This window comes from Hyperolius riggenbachi, chromosome 1, assembly GCF_040937935.1.
Source record: "Hyperolius riggenbachi isolate aHypRig1 chromosome 1, aHypRig1.pri, whole genome shotgun sequence".
Classification (NCBI taxonomy): Eukaryota; Metazoa; Chordata; class Amphibia; order Anura; family Hyperoliidae; genus Hyperolius; species Hyperolius riggenbachi.
Window position 1 is genome coordinate 26,796,235 of NC_090646.1, and position 22,835 is coordinate 26,819,069.

Consider the following 22,835-nt stretch of genomic DNA (forward strand, 5'->3'; position numbering starts at 1 on the left):
CCAGGAATGTATAATTTTTCTATACCCAACATCTCAGGCTCCCTTTAAAGGCACATTTCCAAGGCTCAGGCCTTACTAGATTATTGTGGTAGCCTGATCCTACTGCTGCTAATACCGCTTCTGTTACTCTTCCCTGCCCCGAGATCTACTGATTTCTGTCTCCCTGGGGTTTGAATCTTGCTATTGCCTGATGATTTTGCTATTTTTCTGCTGACTGTTGTAACTAGTATTGGTGTTCAAATCCAGCTCTTCTTATTGGTAAACCCAGATGACATTGTACAGCGCACTTCAGTACCACACTTCTCATGACTCTGATGCTCCCTTCTAAGCCAGAAGGAGGAAGCATAGGAGGCTTGTGAAGTGCAGCCTGAACTACACGGGAGTGACCTCCCCATGACTAGAGTTGGGCCGAACCTCCGATTTTAGGTTCGCGAACCGGGTTCGCGAACTTCCGCGGAAGGTTCGGTTCGCGTTAAAGTTCGCGAACCGCAATAGATTTCAATGGGGATGCGAACTTTGCCAAAAAAAAAAAATTATGCTGGCCAGAAAAGTGATGGAAAAGATGTTTCAAGGGGTCTAATACCTGGAGGGGGGCATGGCGGAGTGGGATACATGCCAAAAGTCTCCGGGAAAAATCTGGATTTGACGCAAAGCAGCGTTTTAAGGGCAGAAATCACACTGCATGCTAAATGACAGGCCTAAAGTGCTTTAAAACATCTTGCATGTGTATACATCAATCAGGTAGTGTAATTAAGGTACTGCTTCACACTGACACACCAAACTCACCGTGTAACGCACCGCAAACAGCTGTTTGTGCAGTGACGGCCGTGCTGGACTGCTGCGCACCATGGCGAGAGTGCAGGTTTTGGTGGCTTTACAGCCCATATGGTCGCCTGGCTGATGTAGCTGAATGACAGAACAGTTACTGTCCAGCTGATCAAATTTGGTCTGACCACAATGAAGCAACGACCTTATTATCTTTTGCGTGCCCCCCGAGACACTCATCTAGGCGCCGGTCATTGCTTCATTGTGATACGCAAGCCCCTTCACCACGGCAAGGTAATGATCACGAAAGGGGAATGGGCGCATGTACATGCCTTTTCTTTTGTTGTTGCAGCTGCCCGCAGTGCAGCCAGAAAAATTAGGCAGTCATGTACACGCACCAGAAAAATTATTACAGCGGCTGCTGCTAGCAGCGGCCTAAAAAATTCAGCAATCCGCCTGGAGTCCTGGACCCTGTTGGTGGTGGTGGAGAAGGTAGTCAAGCGGCCTGCAGGCAGACATGCTGTGTGGAGGGACTGGGAGCGACTTAGTCTTCTTGGGGCAGGCCAGGCAGCCAGTCACACGGCGTGCAGGCAGAGATGCTGTGTGTGCGGGGACTGACTTAGTCTTGGCAGCAGCCCTCCGGGATCCATGCCTCATTCATTTTGATAAAGGTGAGGTACTTAACACTTTTGTGACTTAGGTGACTTCTCTTTTCAGTGGCAATGCCTCCAGCTGCGCTGAAGGTCCTTTCTGACAGGACGCTTTCGGCAGGGCAGGAGAGACGTTGGATGGCAAATAGGGACAGCTCTGGCCACAGGTCAAGCCTGCGCACCCAGTAGTTCAAGGGTTCCTCATCGCTGTTCACAGCAGTGTCTACATCCACACTTAAGGCCAGGTAGTCGGCTACCTGCCGTTCCAGGCGTTGGTGGAGGTTGGATCCGGAAGGGCTACGGCGAGGCGTTGGACTAAAGAACGTCCGCATGTCCGACATCACCATGAGATCGCTGGAGCGTCCTGTCTTTGACTGCGTGGACACGGGAGGAGGATTAGTGGCAGTGGTACCTTGCTGGCGTTGTGCTGTCACATCACCCTTAAAGGCATTGTAAAGCATAGTTGACAGCTGGTTCTGCATGTGCTGCATCCTTTCCACCTTCAGGCGAGTTAGTAACAGGTCCGCCACTTTGTGCCTGTACCGAGGGTCTAGTAGTGTGGCCACCCAGTACAGCTCATTCCCCTTGAGGTTTTTTATACAGGGGTCCCTCAACAGGCAGGACAGCATAAAAGACGACATCTGCACAAAGTCGGATCCAGTACCCTCCATCTCCTCTTGCTCTTCCTCAGTGACGTCACGTAAGTCAACCTTCTCCCCCAGCCGCGAACAATACCACGGGAAGGTTGAGCAGCACAAGCCCCCTGCGATGCCTGCTGCGGGTGTTCTCCTGCCGCCGTCCCCTCCTCCTCCTCCTCCCCCAAAGAAACACCTTGCTCATCATCCTCTGAGTCTGACTCGTCTTCTGCACACGACTTCTCTTCTTCCTCCTCCTCTCCCCTCTGTGCTGCCGCAGGTGTTGAGGAAACAGCTGGGTCTGATGAAAATTGGTCCCATGCCTGTTCCTGCTGTAACGGTTCCTGGTCACGCTCATTCGCAGCTTCATCCGCCACTCTACGCACAGCACGCTCCAAGAAGTAAGCGTAGGGAATTAAGTCGCTGATGGTGCCCTCACTGCGGCTCACCAGGTTGGTCACCTCCTCAAACGGCCGCATGAGCCTGCATGCATTTTTCATCAGTGTCCAGTTGTCGGGCCAGAACATCCCCATCTTCCCAGACTGTTTCATTCTACTGTAGTTGTAGAGGTACTGGGTGACGGCTTTCTTCTGTTCTAGCAGGCGGGAGAACATGAGCAGGGTCGAGTTCCAGCGAGTCGGGCTATCGCAAATGAGGCGTCTCACCGGCATGTTGTTTTTCCGCTGAATTTCCGCAAAGCGTGCCATGGCTGTGTAAGACCGCCTCAAATGCCCACAGAACTTCCTGACCTGCTTCAGGACATCCGCTAAGCCAGGGTACTTTGCCACAAATCTTTGAACAACTAGATTCATGACATGTGCCATGCAGGGTATGTGTGTCAGCTTCCCCATATGCAAAGCGGCAAGCAGATTGCTGCCGTTGTCGCACACCACGTTGCCTATCTCCAGGTGGTGCGGGGTCAGCCACTCATCCACCTGTTTCTTAAGAGCAGCCAGGAGAGCTGCTCCAGTGTGACTCTCCGCTTTGAGAAAAGACATGTCTAACACTGCGTGACACCGTCGTACCTGGCATGCAGCACAGGCCCTGCGGAGCTGGGGCTGTGTAGCTGGAGAGGAGAACTGCCACTCAGCCAAGGAGGAGGACAGCAAAGAGCATGTAGCAGGAGGAGAGGAGGTGGCAGGAGTCCTGCCTGCAAGCCGTGGAGGTGTCACAATTTGGTCCGCTGCGCCCTGCTTGCCATCGTTCACCACCAGGCTGACCCAATGGGCTGTGTACGTAATGTAGCGGCCCTGCCCGTGCTTGGCAGACCAGGCATCCGTGGTCAGGTGTACCCTTGACCCAACGCTCTTCGCAAGAGATGACACCACTTGCCTCTCAACTTCACGGTGCAGTTGGGGTATGGCCTTTCTCGAAAAATAAGTGCGGCCTGGCATCTTCCACTGCGGTGTTCCGATGGCCACAAATTTACGGAAGGCCTCAGAGTCCACCAGTCGGTATGGTAACAGCTGGCGAGCTAACAGTTCAGCCACGCCAGCTGTCAGACGCCGGGCAAGGGGGTGACTGGCCAAAATTGGCTTCTTCCACTCAAACATTTCCTTCACTGACACCTGACTGCTGCTGTGGGCAGAGGAGCAGGAAGCGCTCAAGGGCAGAGGCGGAGTGGAGGAGGGTGCCTGTGAAGGTGGAAGGGAGAAAGCGGCAGAAGCAGATGATGCACCTGAAGGAGGAAGAGGAGAAGGAGGGTGACTTTTCTTTTGTGTGCTGCTGCTGCTTTTGCTCAGGTGGCCATCCCATTGCTGTTTGTGCCTTTTCTCCAGGTGCCTTCGTAAGGCACTTGTCCCTACGTGAGTGTTGGCCTTTCCACGGCTCAATTTTTGTTGGCAGAGCGAACAGATGGCTTTGGTCCGATCTGAGGCACACACATTAAAAAATGTCCACACTGCTGAGCCACCCTGGGATGTGGGCACTATGGGGACCTCAGCAGCTGATGCTGAAGGGCAAGTTGGCTGGCTGTACATAGGTGGCGATACATGGTGCCGGACTCTGCCACCAGCTGTTTCTGACGAAGAGCTGCCCCAGCTTCTTTCAGCAACGTCTCTCCTCCTACTACTCTCTGACTCCCCCTCTGAACTGTCCCCCTCTTCATCTCCTCTATTGGGAACATACAGAGGATCCCTATCATCGTCATCATCGTAATCATCCTGCCCAGCTTCGCTTGCCTCAGACAAATCCAAACATGCACCATCAGTAGGTCCTTCATCCTCCTCACACGTTACATCCATAGTGTTGCCGCGTAACTCAGACATATGGCTGGTGAAAATTCATCTGGCTGTAACAACAATGGCTGTGCATCAGTGATTTCACCACTAAATAATTCTTGCGAAGTGTTAAATGCAGCAGAAGTGGTGCTAGTAGTAGCGCTGGAGGCTGAGCAAGATGAGGTGTTCTGTGTCGCTAAATACTCAACCACGTCCTGACAATCTTGGGAGGTGATGGGACGTGCCTTCTTCCGAGCACTGTACTGTGGGCCAGGTCCACACGAAATTACATTTACACGACCTCGCGCAGACCTGCCGGGTGGCCTTCCTCTGGCTCTGGCACTACCTCTTCCTCTACCTGTTTTGTCCATATCGGGTATGCACGGAGTGGTATATCACACTGCGTGCACTCACGTAGGTAGGTGGGTTCACTTAACTGCACAGGTATGCGCACTGATGTGGAGGGGTCACTGAACAGAACAGGTATACAGTAGTGGGTCCACTGAACAGAACCGGTATACAGTGGCGGGTTCACTTAACAGAACAGGTATACAGTAGCGGGTTCACTGAACACAACAGGTATGCAGTGGCGGGTTCACTGAACAGAACAGGTATACAGTAGCGGGTTCACTGAACACAACAGGTATGCAGTGGCAGGTTCACTGAACAGAACAGGTATACAGTAGCGGGTCCACTGAACAGAACAGTTATACAGTGGCGGGTTCACTGAACAGAACAGGTATACAGTAGCGGGTTCACTGAACACAACAGTTATACAGTGGCGGGTTCACTGAACAGAACAGGTATACAGTAGCGGGTTCACTGAACACAACAGGTATGCAGTGGCGGGTTCACTGAACAGAACAGGTATACAGTAGCGGGTTCACTGAACACAACAGGTATGCAGTGGCAGGTTCACTGAACAGAACAGGTATACAGTAGCGGGTCCACTGAACAGAACAGGTATACAGTGGCGGGTTCACTGAACAGAACAGGTATACAGTGGCGGGTCCACTGAACAGAACAGGTATACAGTGGCGGGTTTACTGAACAGAACAGGTATACAGTAGCGGGTCCACTGAACAGAACAGGTATACAGTGGCGGGTTCACTGAACAGAACAGGTATACTGTAGCGGGTCCACTGAACAGAACAGGTATACAGTGGCGGGTCCACTGAACAGAACAGGTATACAGTGGCGGGTTCACTGAACAGAACAGGTATACAGTAGCGGGTCCACTGAACAGAACAGGTATACAGTGGCGGGTTCACTGAACAGAACAGGTATACAGTGGTGGGTTCACAGAACAGGTATGCAGCCAGGAACAAGCTAAGCCTAACTAAGCTTTCCCTATGAGAGACAGTCTGCAGCAGCTCGCCCTACTCTCACTAATGCAGGCACACGAGTGACCGTAATGGCCGCCGCTGCCTGCCTTATATAAGGGGGGTGGGGCTCCAGGGGCTAGTGTAGCCTAATTGGCTACACTGGGCCTGCTGACTGTGATGTAGAGGGTCAAAGTTGACTCTCCATGTGCATTATGGGGTGAACCGAACTTCCGCAAAACTTCGCCTGCGGGACGCGAACGCGAACCACTGAAGTTCGCATGGAACCGTTCGCAGGCGAACCGTTCGGCCCAACTCTACCCATGACCCTCTCCACTAACTGAGGTACTGAAGTGTGGTGCACAACGTAATCTGGGTTTCTGAATTAGGAAACTCGGATTTGAACGCCAACACTAGTTATGTCGTGAGACACATCTTTTTATATTTGCTGCATATGCTAGTATAGCTTTTTATTAGGTAGTCAGTTAGGATTGTGTTGTTTGCTGGTGTTGTGGTGCTGGGCTTGCTGGGTTTTGTGGTTCCATTCATGCTTGCTGTGTTCTCACTGGTGGAAATAGCAGAGCCTGATCGGGTCCGCTCTCGCAGGCGTGTGTCCCCTGCACCAGCGTAGTAGAGCAGACCCAAGCGAGTTTGGCTATTTCCACCTATTTCAGCCTCAGTCCATTGGTAAATATTGCAGGAGTTGCAAGGATGTTGGCTCCGGTTTTGGGGGCTTCCAGTGTTGGATTGCCGGGACGGGGGAGGAAGGGGGAAGTCTCTTTAAAGGACATCTGAGGTGAAAATTAACTAATGAGATAAACAATTGTATCTATCCTCCTCCTTCCAAAAAATGATTTTTTAGTTATCCCACAGTTTTATTTTATATTTAAATCTACTTTTTAAGTTGTTACTGTTCCATCGCCTGTTCTCAATGACACATTCATTGAAGTAGGCAAGAGCTAAAATCTGTGAACTATTGACCCTTTTTATCTTTTTTCTTCTCTCAGATGCCATTTACTGCCAGGAAAGTGTTAAATAGCTGTAATTCCTTGTGAGTTAGGACTACATTATAGTCCGACTCGGTCCCGACCCAGACAGAAATCTTCAATTGTATAGCTGATTTTTAACTCTTTCATGCAGAGAAAGAAAAAATGGAACACAGCCTAGTTATTTGTGTGTGTCTTTGCACTGTACATTCACATGTCTATCTCATCATGTCACATGTCACCTCGGATGTCCTTTAAGATCCAGAGGTTTACCCCTACCAAGGTTAGTATCACTCCCCCCCCCCCCCTCCCCCTCGACATTTTTTTTGTTGTTGTTGTTTTTGTCATACAGTTTAAATTTACATATTTTAATCTCTTTACTTATAATTTAAATTTTAAACAAAAAAACAAATAATAATAATAACAATAATAATAATCTATATATATAATAGAGTAAGTGCCTCAACCTTCAAACAAGAAGAAGAAGTAGCGTCCTGCCCCCAGGGCTGGTCCAAGCAAGAAGAAGGGGCTGGTCCAAGCAAGAAGAAGAAGTAGTGTCATATCAAACCAAGGGCAAAGAGGGATAATTTGTATATTCAGTAGCAGTGCATTGTGGGTAACCACAAATGTTCACTTACAGCTGAATTATTGCAGATTTGCTTCTGTTTTAAGAAGGAAAATTACACCAAGCTTTGCTTTTTTTAGTAGGAGGGCTTTTTGGTCTCTTTTATCCTCCTATACACATTCCGAGTGGTTTGGGTCACCCTGAGCTGCTTGGTTACTCTGTTGTACTGGCCCAAGCTCTATCTTATACAGTTCTATCAATCTCTGCCATGTACAGATGAGAACCAAAAGTCTGAAATAGGCTGTCACATGTGGGTTTGATATGACTATGTAAAATTTAACGCTATAGGGCTTGTTTCACAAAGTGGTGCAAACTGTTTAGCACTGGTGTGCTAAACAGTTAGCACGGGAAGTATTGTTTGTGGACTTTTGTGCGCGCAAAGTGCCGTGATTCACGCTATTGCGGTCTTTTGCGTGCGCAATTTGTGCGATCGTGGACTTTTGTGCGCGCTAAAGACCGCGATCGCGCAAATCACGGCACTTTGCGCGCGCAAAAGTCTGCGAATGGCACTTCACGTGCTAACTGTTTAGCACACCCGTGCTTAAAGAGAATCTGTATTGTTAAAATCGCACAAAAGTAAACATACCAGTGTGTTAGGGGACATCTCCTATTACCCTCTGTCACAATTTCGCCTCTCCCCGCCACATTAAAAGTAGTCAAAAACAGTTTTAAAAAGTTTGTTTATAAACAAACAAAATGGCCACCAAAAAAGGAAGTAGGTTGATGTACAGTATGTCCACACATAGAAAATACATCCATACACAAGCAGGCTGTATACAGCCTTACTTCTGAATCTCAAGAGATCACTTGTGTGTGTTTACCTTCTGTCCCCTTCAGCTCTCACCCACTGAAGTGACAGGCTTCCTGCAGACAGCTCTGCCTATGTAGTTAATTCCTCAGTATGTGACAGTCCAGCTCTTTTCACAGCCTAACAGAGGAGGATTTTTATCCAGCTCTCTTCTATCACTGATAAGATAGCAGAGAAGCTGCAGGCTTATGTAAATAACACACACACTGGAGTGTGCATAGAGGAACAGATCTGCACGGAAGAGTTGGCAGCCTTCCAAACACAGGCCGACAAGTCTGACAGGGGAAAGATACATTGATTTATTACAGAGACTGTCACAGTATAAAGTGCTGCAGTAAGCCACAACACATTAGAATAGGTTTAGGAACTTGTAGGATGGTAGAAAAAACGTAATTTTTGTTACAGAGTAACTTTAACAGTTTGCACCGCTTTGTGAATCAGGCCCATAGGCTTGCTTGACTCACCAAGGGTGAAAAGGAATAATTTGCATATTTAGTAGCGGTGCATTGTGGGTAACCACAAATGTTCACTTATAGCTGAATTATTGCAGATTTGCTTCTGTTTTAAGAAGGAAAATTACACCAAGCTTTGCTTTTTTTAGTAGGAGGGCTTTTTGGTCTCTTTTATCCTCCTATATACATTCCGAGTAGTTTGGGTCACCCTGAGCTGCTTGGTTACTCTGTTGTACTGGTCCAAGCCCTATCTCATACAGCCATATCAATCCCTGCCAAGTACTGATGAGGATTGAAAGTCTGAAATAGGCTGTCACATGTTAGTTTGATATGACTGTGTAAGGCCTATTGCACACTGCACTCGATTCAGATTCAGATTCCACTTTTTAATCTGTTTTTACACCCAATTCAGATTCCGATTTGCAGTGTGCAGGGAGCAAACTGCAAATCTGAATCTGAAGTAAAAACTGATTAAAAAGCGGAATCTGAATCGCGTGCAGTGTGCAAGAGGCCTAAAATGTAAAGCTATACGGCTTGATTCACAAAGCAGTGCAAACTGTTTAGCATGGGTGTGCTAAACAGTTAGTACGTGAAGTGCCACGATTCGCACGATCGCTGTCTTTTGCGTGCGCAATTTGCCACAAGACGCACGATTGCGGAGTTTTGCGCGCGCAAAGTGCTGTGATTTGCGGCAAATTACGCGTGCAAAAGACTGCTATCGCGCAAATCACTGCACTTTGCGCGTGCAAAAGTCCGCGAACGGCACTTCACGTGCTAACTGTTTAGCACACCCGTGCTAAACAGTTTGCACCGCTTTGTGAATCAGGCCCATAGGCTTGCTTGACTTACCAAGGGTGAAAAGGAATAATTTGCATATTTAGTAGCGGTGCATTGTGGGTAACCACAAATGTTCACTTGTAACTGAATTATTGCAGACTTGCTTCTGTTTTAAGAAGTTAAATTACACCAAGCTTTGCTTTTTTTAGTAGGAGGTCTTTTTGGTCTCTTTTATCCCCCTATACATTCCGAGTGGTTTGGGTCGCCCTGAGCTGCTTGGTTACTCTGTTGTACTGGTCCAAGCCCTATCTCATACAGCCATATCAATCCTTGCCATGTACAGATGAAGACCAAAAGTCTGAAACAGGCTGTCACATGTGGGTTTGATATGGCTGTGTAAAATTTAAAGCTATAGGCTTGCTATACACCAGTGGATCTGGATGCTTGCTTGGGTTATTAAGGGTGAAAATAATAATTGGCATATTTAGCAACAGTGCATTGTGGGTAACCACAAATGTTCACTTACAGCTGAATTATTACAGAGTTCCTTCTGTTTTAAAACGGCAAATTACACCAATACAGTGGGTGGCATTACAGGAAGTGACAACAGTGGAACACGGAAGAGGTGAGGCATCTCCGCCCGCTGCCTCTTACTAATAGTGGCAGCTGCTACTGTGCTTAAGCAGGAGGGGGAGGGGGGGGTTCCTGCTGAGCTTAAGCTGGAGGGGGAGCACACATGAGAGACCCAGTTGAGGGGGGGTCTGACCCCCCTCCCCGCCGCTGTGCCCAATACCCCCTTCCTGCCCTCTACCCCCTTATGCGGCGTATGGTACGCCGCGGGTCGGCTAGTAATAATAATAATACTGTGTGAGTAAGAACCTCTCACCTGTGACATTGGATATTTCTCCCTCTGCACACGGTAAACACTCATAGCAGCACACATGACGACTAATGCCAGGAGCTTTTCTGAACCCCGGAGAACACTTGTCATTGCATCGGGATACCGGGACCTTACAGGAAATATACAGAGGGGTTTTATAATCATATTTGTTTTGTTTATGTGTCATTTAACACTACAATATGAACATTAAAGGGAACCTGAACTGATAAATAAAAAAGAGTTTAACTTATCTCTGGCTTCTACCAGCCACCTGCAGACATCATGTGCCCGCGCCGTCACTAAGCGAACCTCCCGTCCCCCCGCAGTGAACCTCTTCCGCCCAGAAGACTGGTGAGTAGACAACCACACTGCATGCGCTGCCGCGCACATCCTCAATTATGCTTCTGTCGCCAGGAGCGTTCTGCGCATGCACAGTAGAGATTTTTCTGCACACCCGTCCATGGTAGTACAGTCAGGAAGCACGCAAACCGGGCCGTGCATCAAAACAAAAGTAGGGAGCTGTGGGGAACTGGAGGATTGCTTTGTGATGGTGCAGGTACAGGACGTCTGCAGGGCCTGGTATAAGCCCTAGGTAAGTTAAAGAGGAACTGTGATCAAGGATTGAACTTCATCCCAATCAGTAGCTGTTATCCCCTTTCCCACGAGAAATATTTACCTTTTCTCAAACAGATTCAGGAGGCTCTGTATGGCTTATATTCTGGTTAAACCCCTCCCACATTGTGATGTCAGGACCATGTTGCTGACATCACACTGTGGGAGCCTTGTTGCATTGTGGGAAATAACAGCTGTTTCCATCTGCCAAACAAGCAGCATCTCCTTCCACCGATGTCACCTTCCAGCAGTAAAAATGTCACCATGTGATAAATGTCAGATTGTAAATCAGGGAGAGGAAAGATTTTACAATGGGCAAACACTGACTAAATCATTTCTAAATAATTAGTTTAAAAGTTATGCACATTTTTTCATTACATTATTTTCACTGCAGTACCTCTTCAACCATTTCAGCCTTTTGGACATAGCTGCTACGTCCAAAAGGCTGCTTCCGCAATGCTGCACGCTCCCACGGCTGATCACGCACACGTCCGTGTGCTCCCATACTGCTGTCCATTAGCCCGAAGATCAATGAATGGGTACGTAGTTCCCATTTATTGATCTAAGTCCCCGTTAGAAAGACCGACGGCTTCTATGACCAATCACAGAACTCAGAAGCGTAGGACCAATCAGAGATTGCAGAGTCAACTTGGAAGTATTTGGCCAATCAGAGAATGCAAAAAATGACCCAAAAAAACACTACTGGAAATCAGAACTTGGAAATCAGAAAACGATTGGAAATCTTTGGAATCGGATATAGGCATTCACCAAAATCAAAATTTCTGCAGAATTGGAAATCAGCATTTCTAACCATTTCTAGTGTCTGCTAAACAAATTTGCTGGCAATTAGGTCTATTTATACAGAGTTCGAACTGTGATTGATAGAGTGTTTTTTTTTTTTTAGTAGGAGGGCTTTTTTTTTTTGTCTATTAAAAAGCTTTATTGAACAAATTATCAAATACAAAAGTGCTTGAAGTAGCAAGACAAATAACATATCAATTGCAATTGACAAATGTGAACACAAAAAGGTAATATGCTAATATAGATATGTTACTAACATATGCAAAAGATGGCCTAAGAGCATAGTCCAGAGAGCTGGACCGCTCAACCTGGAAAATGGGGCACAAGAGTACCTCCGGCTGAGATCCCAGGGATCAGTCCATATCTTGAGTCTCTGTGATGATATCATAGTGCTCTCTTTACTATTTGTAGTGGAAAAGAGGGGAAACTTAGAGGAAAAAGAGAAAAGAAAAGATAGAAGGAAAGAAACTATCTAGTATAACAAAATACAAGAGTCCTGAGTATCAAAAGGTCTGAGTACTACCAGATAAGCTATACACACTAATGTCCAGGGGAATCTAAAGTCGCCTGTATGCCTTCCAAATATCCCAGATAAGGTAAAATCTCGACATATTCTCAATACTGTAGTAATACACACGGTCCATCAACATCATTAGGTCTAGACGCTGAATAACCAGTGCTAACTCTAGATCAGAGGATTTCCATTTGAAGGCAATTGACCAGTGAGCGGCCAGCAGCATATATCTATATAGGGATCTGAGTCTGCCTGGAACATCGTCGTTGGATATGTACAAGAGGGTCTGGGGAGCAGCCAAGAAAACCTGGAAAGCCAAACACCTCCTGTATCAAAGTTTTCCAAGAATCCCAAAAACGCTGTGCAATGGGGCACTCCCAAAAAAACATGCATCAGTGTTCCTTCCATAATGCAACCTCGAAAACAAGTCGAGGGGGCTGAGGGATAGATTTTATGAATTTTAGTTGGGGTGTAATACCATCGACACATGAGCTTGATTGCAGTATCTTTTACCATGTTTGATTTGACTACCCCAGAGACAGCGGTCCAAATAAGAGACCAATCAGTGCGGTCTATCTGGATTCCCAGATCCTGCTCTCAGGCCCTCATGTATGGCAGTTTTACTTTATCCTCATGACCAAGCAGCAAAGCATACAATAAAGAGATTAGGCCCTTGCGTCGGGAAAATTAGAAATATAGTGATTCGAACATCGTAGGGTCATACACTGGGAATGAGGGAAAAATGGATGAGAAATAATGTTTAATTTGACAGAATCTGAATGCCTCCTCCAGGGAAGCCTCTTGTCCAAATCGAAGCATATTAAATGTGACTGAGACATCCCTGATCCAAAATTTGGTCGCCGTAAAAAGGCCTTTATCTCTCCACCAGGAAAACATCTGTGGGCTCCTAAAGGCAGGAACGAATCGGGGATTACCGAAAATAGAAATCCTGGAGCAGGGAAAGGTCATGAGTTTGTATGGAGTGGCCACTGAAATCCACAACCTGGCTAATGATGACACAATCCTGTTCTTGCCATTGAGGACTGCAATATCTCTTTTAGATAAGACTGTAACTAATGAGGATAAATTAAATGGAAAAATTGAGGTAGACTCGAGTCGATACCAGACAGGAGGGTTAGAAGCTATGCCCCAATCTAAAATTTGATTGAGTTTGGAAGCTAGATAGTAATGCCATAAACTAGGTAATCCAATGCCACCTTGTAGGGGGGGGGGGGTCTGTAAAGGACTTGTGCTCGAATTCTCGCTGGTTTGCCATCCCAAACAAATTTGTTAATTTGAGATTGTAATTTAGACAAGGCTTTTTTAGCTAAAGTTATTGGAAGCATACAGAACTGGTATAAGAATTTAGGAAGAATAATCATTTTGCATGCCACGCATCTTCCGAGCCATGAGACCCGATATGAAGACCAAGATTTCAAAAGTTGAGTAATGGTATTAGTCACATGTGTGAATTTGACACCATACAGATCCCCATAACAAGGTGTGAGAAAGATTCCCAAGTATTTAAACTTGGATCTACTCCATTTAAAACCGTAATTTGAGTCTAACCAATTGATCGTTTGAGGATATAAATTAAGCGGAAGGGCTGTAGTCTTGGATGGGTTAACCTTTAAACCTGAGAAATTGGCAAAGCAATCTAACAACTGAAACAAATTAGGTAAAGACGTCAAAAGTCTGGTCAAGAACAGGAGAGCGTCATCAGCATATAGAGTCAATTTCACATTGTCTGTACCATACCCATGTATATCAGGGTGTTGTCTAATCGCCACCGCTAGAGGCTCTAACGCGAGTGCAAATAGTAGTGGGGAGAGAGGGCATCCCTGGCGGGTGCCCCGTTGGAGATGAATAGGAGCAGAAGAAGCTCCAGGGATGCGTATGACAGTGGACGGGGAATCGTACAAAGCTGAAACAGCAGTAATTATAGGGCCAGACAGGCCAAAGCCCTCTAAAGCAGTAGTTAAATATTGCCATTCCACCAAATCAAATGCCTTACTAATATCAAGACCTAGCATTAAAAATCTGGACTTCTTAAGTTCAGCATCTTGAAGAATATTAGCTAACCGTCTAACATTATCAGAGCCTTGTCTGCCAGGGATAAACCCTGTTTGAGTAGGATCGACAAGGTCACCCACCATAAAGCCCAGTCTAAGAGCCAAAATTTTTGCAAATAGTTTAATGTCGTTATTAAGAATAGAGATAGGTCGATAGCCTGCAGGAGAAGAGTGGTCAGCATCAGGTTTAGGGATCAGAGTCATGTTGGCCATAAGCATTTCGGCCGGGAGTTTGTCACCTTTGAGTATGGCGTTGAACGTAGAGGTTAAAGGAAGCGATAAAATATTGGCAAACTTCTTATAATACAAGGGAGAGAACCCATCTGGACCCGGAGCGGTGGAGGACCTAAGAGATTTAATGTAAGCCAAAACTTCTATAGTTGTAATCGGGGCATTAAGGAAACTTAGTTGCTCAGCTGTCAGAGTAGGTAAATGAATAGTGTTCAACCATGATTTAAGTTCAGCAACATTGGATGAGATTTCTGTGCCCATAAGGTTTCGATAATAATTTTCGAAAATTTTTAGAACCTTGGAAGGTAGAACTTCCTCTATGCCTCTAGAACCTTTCAATTGGTAGACATGGGGGGGGGGGGGGGGGGGGGTTTTATAATATTGATTAAGTTTACGAGCAAATTGAGTAGAAGGATTGTTGCCTCTCAGTAAGAATTTAGCCTTAGAAAACTTCAATGCCTTAGCATGAGAGCTATCTAATAAAGAATTTAGTTCAGTTCATTTTAGATTTATCTCATGTAGAACATCACTGGTTATGGATCTAAAGTGACGTTTATAGAGCAAGTCAAGTTCCGATGATAAAGTAAGAATCTTTTGTGATCTAAGCCGTTTTGTCCGAGCCGCCTTATAAGAACGCCTCTTATAACCGGTTTGTGGGCTGCCCATCTAAGGATAGGTGAGGTAATGTCATCGTTGTTAAAGAAAAAATACTCCTCCAACTCGCCCAACACAGCCAATCTATCCGATTCTTCTGCCAATAAAGAGTCATTAAGTCTCCAGTTGCTAGGATTGAAGGGAAGTCCGAAACCTACCAGCGAGGACTGAACCATATGATGGTCAGACCAGCTGCATGTGATAATGTCTGAGTAGGAGGAGTTGGAGGCAAGTATTGGAGATAAGTAAATGTAATCTAGCTGGGCATAGGACTGTCGGGGGTGTGAAAAAAAGTATATTGCCTGCATCCAATGTTATGTGCTCTCCATATATCAACGACACTGGATCTTGAAAGAAATCTAGTGAGTCTTCTCGGGAATGTTTGGGCAAATGGTGTGTGAATCGATCTATCTAAATGAGGATTAGCTACTGCATTGAAGTCTCCTGATATAATCAGATGTGATGATGACAGTCTATCTAACTGAGAGGACAAAAGTTGAACAAAAGCAGTTTTAGAGGCATTAGGAGCGTAACAATTGATCAGCGTAACTGATTTCCCTTCCAGGATACCCTTAAGTATTAAAATCCTACCCTCCGGGTCCACATAGGAATCGATAAGAGTAAATGAGACTGAGTTATGGAAAACTAAGGCCACTCCCCTGGCTTTTTTAGTAAATGAGGCATAATATGCTCTTTGATATGACCTGTGTAGAAAAGTGGGTGCCTTGGACTGGACAAAATGAGTCTCTTGAAGAAAGAGAGCTTTAAGGCTCTGATAATGCTGAAAAGCTTTTCTGCGTTTAAATGGCTCGTTTAACCCCTGGACATTGTGTGTGACTAAGTTAAATGACCTAGGCATAGTAAGGTTGTATCTATAGGCATCAAATTGTCAGATAAGGAACTTAAAGTAGAAAACACTATATACAGGATTCTTGCAAAGGCGAGGTAAACTCGACTACGGGTGAAAGTACAGTAAAAACAACAGAAAAAGAATTTGCATAAACCATAGAACATAGCAAGCATAATAATCAAACAGTTCAAAATCACTGGGTGATCACTCCACACTGCCCCAACACTATAGGGCCCAGGAACTCTCAGTGGCATAACCAGGAACACACTGAGAGGGGGAGGTATCAGACAAGCAACCTAGCTTGAGATGGAAAATAGCACAGAACCAAAAGGTTGGCACAAAGAAGGGGGATCGCATCCCAGCCTTTCAGGTTTTGGTGCGCCAGGTGCGAGGAAGATTATGGAGAGGTTGCTTTCGATGAGTTTCTAGTTGGGCCAGGGAGACCTGCTGGCCTATGGAATGCAAAAAGGAAACACCTTGTTCCAGTGAGGAAATGGGGTGGACTTTACTGCCATGGGGAAAAAGAAGCTTAGTGGGGAAACCCCATTTGTAAGCTAGCTGTTGCTCTCTCAGAAAGGCTATTAAAGGGGCAAGGGATCTGCGCTTCTGCAGTGTGAACTGAGACAGATCGGTAAAAACCTTGATTTCGCTGTAAGGGTCCGGGAGTTTCTTGTGTTGTCTTATGTAGGATGAACAAGTATCTTTGACATGGTAAAATTGGAAACATGCTATAGCATCTCTGGGTACTTTGTCTGGCAGGTAGGCAGGTTTGGGCAGTCTGTGAGCACGGGCGATTGTATATTCCACGCTGGAAAACTGAGGAACCTCAGATCTCACCATGTCAACAAGGAAATCTTTCAACTGAGAGTTGTTTACCGATTCGTCAATTCCCCGGAATTTGAGGTTACATCGTCGGGTGCGATCTTCTAGATCTGCTATCTTAAGCTGAGTGTCCTCGTTGTGTGTATCAAGTCGCTCAATTTCCGTGACAGTATTATTATGCTCGTCTATCAATAAAGCAATGCTATCCTCATTGTCAGAAGTGCGTTGTCCCAGGGAATCCAAAGAATGCTGCAGAGAGTTTGTAATAGACAGCACTTTGCTAGAAATGGAAGTTTCCAGAGCAATAATCAAGTCTTTGAGGAAAGCTCGATCAATTGGCTGGTCTGTAACAGGAGTATCAGCAAGCGTAGAAGGAAGGTCTGAAACAGGGACTTGCTGTGGAAAGGCTACCATGTTTAGGTCAGCAGGGCCCAAAGCCTGGGCTTAGATTTAGCAGGGCTGAGGAAGGTGGGAGAGGGGGCCTCCAGATCAGAGACATCTGATGCTGCTGGGCTAGGAGGCAGGGCATTGTTAGAAGCCTGGGATGCAGATGGCTTTGTAGCATTACCTCGGCTGGATGCGGAGTTTGATGCGGAATTCCGTTCGCTTGCTGCCAGTTTAAGTGAATGGGATGCGTTTGTGACGCGGACAGGCAATGCGGACTTATGCGTTCCCGGAGAACCGGCGCCATCTTGCTCCTCGTGTGATCTAGGCCTCCTCCGGCCAAACATGTCGAGGATCCGTTTCACACGCTGGGTCTGCGGCTGACGGGTGCTGGAGGCCTCCATCTCCTCTCCCATATCGGTTGGTGGGGAAAAATCCTCGCTGGCCATGCTGTAAAAGATGCTTTGTCAGGCTGAGATGAGGAGCTCCCTCTCTAAGCAGCCATCCACGCTGCGTGCCGGCCACGCCCCCCTGATAGAGTGTTTTGTGTGCAGAACTGTCATCAATAGGATTTATTGTGTGCTAAAATGAATAGGTAGAAGTCTATAGTTAAGCTGTATTGCCAGCTCCCAAGGGAAACTATCAGCTATAGGATATATTCAGTACAAATGTACATAGGTAAAATGCGTGCATGAAAAAAGGGCGCCAGAAATAATAATGGATAATGAAATGGCGCCGGTGGATAACAAAATCTTAATAACTATAAACATTGTTGAACTTAGTTAACGATAAATACCATTCTAAAAAAGATGGGAGATAATAACGGAAATGCATTAACATTAAAAATTGTTACGTAATTCAACAATACAGCTAAACCCAACCCTACTCTCACACAGAACTCTCCCGTGGTGGTGCCTAACCCTAACCGCCCCTGGTGTGGTGGCTAACTCTACCCACCCCTACTGCAGAAACACCCTTTTACACATAGAACAAACAAACACAGAACATTTATATTGCGCTTTTCTCCTGACGGACTCAAAGCGCCAGAGCTGCAGCCACTAGGACACGCTCTATAGGCACTATCAGTGTTAGGGAGACTTGCCCAAGGTCTCTTGCTGAATAGGTGCTGGCTTACTGAACAGGCAGAGCCGAGAATTGAACCCTGGTCTCCTATGTCAGAGGTAGAGCCCTTAACCATTACACTCTCCTGCCACTGCCACATAGAAACGATAATATGTTTGATAACATATAATCTGTACATAATGCCCTTCTGTCTGGTCTCTCTATGACCCAAATTGCCCCGCTGCAGTTCATCATGAATGTGGCAGCCAGAATTATCCACTCCTCCCATCGCTCCACCAGGGCGGCTCCCCTCCATGAATCCCTCCACTGGCTTCCTATCCAGTCCAGAATCAGATTCAAGATACTGTGTCTGACCTACAAATCTGTCCACAAAACCTGTCCAACCTACATTTCCAATCTTACTCAGAGGTACACACCAAGCCGCTCACTCCCTCCCCCCCCCCCCACATCACCCAGTCCCATGCACGCCTCCAGGACAAGAGCTGCCCCAACACTATGTAACTCACTACCTCCACCCATTAGGGCAGCCCCCCCTTCAACATCTTCAAGAAGGCCCTCAAAACTCCCCTTTTCACTCTGGCCTACTACCCCTCACAAGTGCTCTAAACCTACAGCTGAACTCTGGTCCCCTACCGTTCGTGTCCTTACCTCTCCCTCTAGATTGTAAGCGTTTGGACAGGGTCTTCCTCCTTTTGTGTCCTACCTGATCATGCACCTGCATTACTGTGAGCCCATGCTATGCATTTGAGCGAACCTAACTTGCCTCATCTTCATGCTGCAGCAGGATGTAAGCCCAACGAAGGCTGCAAGGCTGAAAGCTTGCTTATTCTTATTCTTTTTAGTTAACCAATAAATGGTATCATCCTGATTTAAAAATGTCTTGATATTAATCAAGCACCCTTTATTCTGCTGTTTTCGCACTATTAACAATAATTGCATTAGAGTCTATGGCGGCGCCCTTTTCGTCCACTAGCGGCCAGTGCCCATTTTTTCCAGATACCGTTAAAACTGTGTGCACAGAGAGGTACTTGTTGTCCTCCAGTGTCCAGCTTGTTAGTTGCTAGCTGTACCACACTTAGCACTAAGATAAACTGTCCATAGCATTCCTTCAGTGCTGAGTAACTTAGGTAAAACTGTGTGTACAACTAGGTGGGTACTGTATTACTACTGCAGGTTCACATTGTCTATTAACTACTAGCCGACCGCATCACACCGATGGGTGTGACCACAGCAGCAGCCCCAGGACCGCCTAACACCGATCAGCATACAGCTCTTGGGCGGGGATTTGCAGGAGATAGCACCAAGCAGATTTGCATCTCCGTCATCAGTCTCCCAGCAGCGATCGCCACTAGGAGACCTTTAGACGGGGAAAACGCCATCTATTTACCATGTACAGCACTTCAATCTACAGTAGCGCAGTACTGGGGACAGCCGTGTGACATGGCTGTCCCCCTGGCCCTCTCAGAAGTGATCGGCTGTCATGAGTTGTACGGCCATGCAGCTAAGCCTTAACGCTGCAGTGGCCTATTTTGTAAAAAATGGCCTGGTCATTAGGAGGGTTTAAGCCCATGGTCCTTGAGCGGTTAACTAGTTGTATTGTACTACCAACACAGAGAAGTGTAATTCCTAGGACTTATTGCATGCTGCTTTGCTACTTATTTATGTACTGTACAAGTCTAACCAAGCTGTTGTGTTGTACTGTACTGCGTTGTAATCTTCTTTCATTCCATTTTTACAGGAATTATGTTGCTGGCATTATTTACTCTGTTTCATATTGCATCTGGTTATATAACCTTATTTTTATACAAACCACCACAATAGGGAACAACTTACCACACCATTTTTCCAAGTTATAGCTTCAGGATTTATGTGGAAAGTCATTTCTCCTGTTGAGGTTTCAGTAAAAGTTCCAGCAGTTGAGGTTCTTATAGGTTCTAATTGGCCATCTGGACTTTTGTGGAACGTCAAGCTTGATACGATGAGTGGAGAAGACAACTCTCCATCCTCGTTGTAAGTTCTGGTTTCCTTGTTGGCTCTCACATACTTTTGTAACTTTTAATAAAAACAAAAACAAACATATAAGGCAGATGCTCTCCATGCTGAATGTTCTATACAGAGCCACATTGAGAAATGTTGTTTCTAAAAAGAAGTTTCCCCATGTAAGAGATGGCAACATGCTACCCTTGGCGCATACATGTAAAAATAGTTGCCTGGTAAAAAGGCCTCTAGTAGAATATTCAAAAAATTACAGATATTCTACCACTAAATTCTGACAGTAAAATATTGGTAATCTTAACTGATATTTTGCTATGACCTAACCCTACTCTTACACAGAACTCTCCCTTGTCCACTGCCTAACCCCAACTCCCCCCACTTGTTCCTAACATTAAGCCCCCTATGATGGTGCCTAACTCTATTTTGATAAAAAAAAAAAAAACTCACCAATTGGAATCCCAATGGATTTTCTGACTTGAAACCTTGGCCCCAAAAAAAGCCTTAATGAAGATTTCAATTTAGCCTTCCTTTAATTCCCCAATGATGTGGAGGGGCCAATCGATTTGCCATATATGTGTTGTACTCCTTCTATCCTCACTGATTTGGATGAGTACTCCTTATTAGTCCCTATAAACTTGGGAATTATTTGTGGGTCTTACAGTCCAGCTAGAGTGCTCTTCTGCCATTATTAGAAGTCCTGACATTGTTATTTGTGACAGTGTCAGTCCAGCTGCAAGAACCCGTGGCTGATGCTGCCTGTCGAGAGCTGCTTTCATTGGCTAAGAGTTTGCATGCCCACAACCTCCCTCCCCCTCCTACCTCCTCATGTTTACCCCTCCTCCCCACCACACACTCCTATTTTTCTGTTTATATGGAGTGTCTCCTTAAGTCCCCAGTGACGATTTGTATAATAGATTGGGGGCAATACTTATGGCTCTCCGATTACATGGACCCCCGGGGGGAAAGTATAGAGACATGCATCCACCCTCTGCCATATGCAGGAAACCACTACAGTGAAACATTCGGCGCTGCTATATATTTACAACACACAATTATATTGGCCCACGCTCTGACAATGAGCGAATAGGCCCAGCTGGCATATTGTAATGCTGGGGGGGCATACTTTCTGACCACCCAGCACAACAAGGCTAAGTAGCTGGATAATGAAAGAGGCAACACAGGCTGCCCAGAACAACTGCAGCTCTGGGCTTCCGATATCACTACAAATAGACACAATGGCAGCGCAGTGCAATGTTGCACTGCCTATGGTCTGAGTAACCAGACAAAGAACGCACAGACAGACGGAACGCTTCCAAGACTAAGTGATGCCCTAGTGACAGAAAGCATTCAGACAGGTACAAGACAGAACTATAGATTGGAGTGTAACTAGTAGCAACCGCAGCTCACAGTCATGTCCACAGATGCAGAGCAAGCAGGTTAACAACCAGTCACCAGAAAGCATCTACGCAGGCAAGACTACAGGAAAGAATCTAACTAATAGCTACTGCTGCCTATAGTTACATTCCCGGAAACTAGAGTAGCAGGAATACTACCAGTCACTAACGTGGTGATGGTAGAATCCAAGCTATCAGGATAGTAGACTTCACTGACCCACCGCGGATGCAGCAAATGTCCATCAGACATGAAAACAAGGCAATACACAATAATACAGAAAAATAACAAGCGCCTCAAGTAACGGATAAATATATATTAGCAAGTCTGCATATATATTTATCAAGAAACTAGCTAAAGCACAAGTAATACGGTCGCATTGAACTACAATAATAGAACTATACAGAGTAACAAGGTGCCCAGCAGACCAGCATACTTACCACTATGTCGGGCAGAGTCTGAAATGGGAGGCAGACTTTTATGCCGGCATCAGCCAATGGATGCAGGTATGCAAATTTCCACACAGCGGAATGGTAATCATTCAATCCTGAGCTGACTTGATTACCATTTGCTAGCTGAAAGACTATCATAGCAAATGCATGCAGTACTATGCAATAACATGCATGTAGGAAATCCAGGGCTATCTGGCTGCAGCTCAACTGCAGCAAACCATAGGAGGAATCCTGACAGCATCCTAAACTGCTCTGAACTGCAGAGTGATTGTACATGATGATAAGACTTACTGCGAATGCACAACCAAATGCTCAGTTGCAGCTCCACTGCAAGCGACAGAACATGCTACAGGAGAGATCCTGACACATATTGTTTATGGTGTGTGTACCTCGGTGAATGCTTCACTTTCCCCTTCATTAGCAATGTCGGCTGTCCTCATTATTATCTGTATCCAAACTGTGAGAATCCACAGAGACGCCGCCACGCGGGGCAACATGGCGGCGGTCTCCGCTTCCCAGCCAGCGAGTTCCGCTTCACACGTGGAACTGCTGGCACGGGTTGGTGGGGACACCGCCGCCGCGGCTGGCGACATGGCGGCGGGTCCGGTGGTGCAGCCGGCGGTCTTCAGTACGCGTTCGCGCATGGACCCTGGGCCTGGCCTCTCTGGTGCACAGAGGCAGAGAGGTCACGCGCGTGCGCGCAAGGAGGCAGGAGGTTTACCTCCTACATAGGAGGGTCAGCTGACTCTCCAGTCAGCTGATCGCAGGAGCCCTTGTGATTGGATGGGCGGCTGGGTGGCGCTGCAGATGCGCTCCCAGCATATAAGGAGCCTTTCTTCAGTTGCTCCTTGTCT

At 46.3% G+C, this 22,835-nt stretch overlaps 1 protein-coding gene across 1 annotated transcript in view; it reads right to left on the reverse strand.

Annotated features, from left to right (window-relative positions):
• Window positions 1–22,574, reverse strand: part of LOC137537775 (vomeronasal type-2 receptor 26-like) — a 24,085-nt gene extending 1,511 nt beyond the window's left edge. The window contains exons 1-3 of the mRNA XM_068259939.1: window positions 22,371–22,574; window positions 19,976–20,194; window positions 10,126–10,249 (exon numbers count right to left, since the gene is read on the reverse strand). Of these exons, the coding sequence (XP_068116040.1) occupies window positions 10,126–10,249; window positions 19,976–20,194; window positions 22,371–22,574 (547 nt within the window). The remainder of the gene's footprint in view (window positions 1–10,125; window positions 10,250–19,975; window positions 20,195–22,370) is intronic.
• Between the last annotated feature and the right edge of the window lie 261 nt (window positions 22,575–22,835).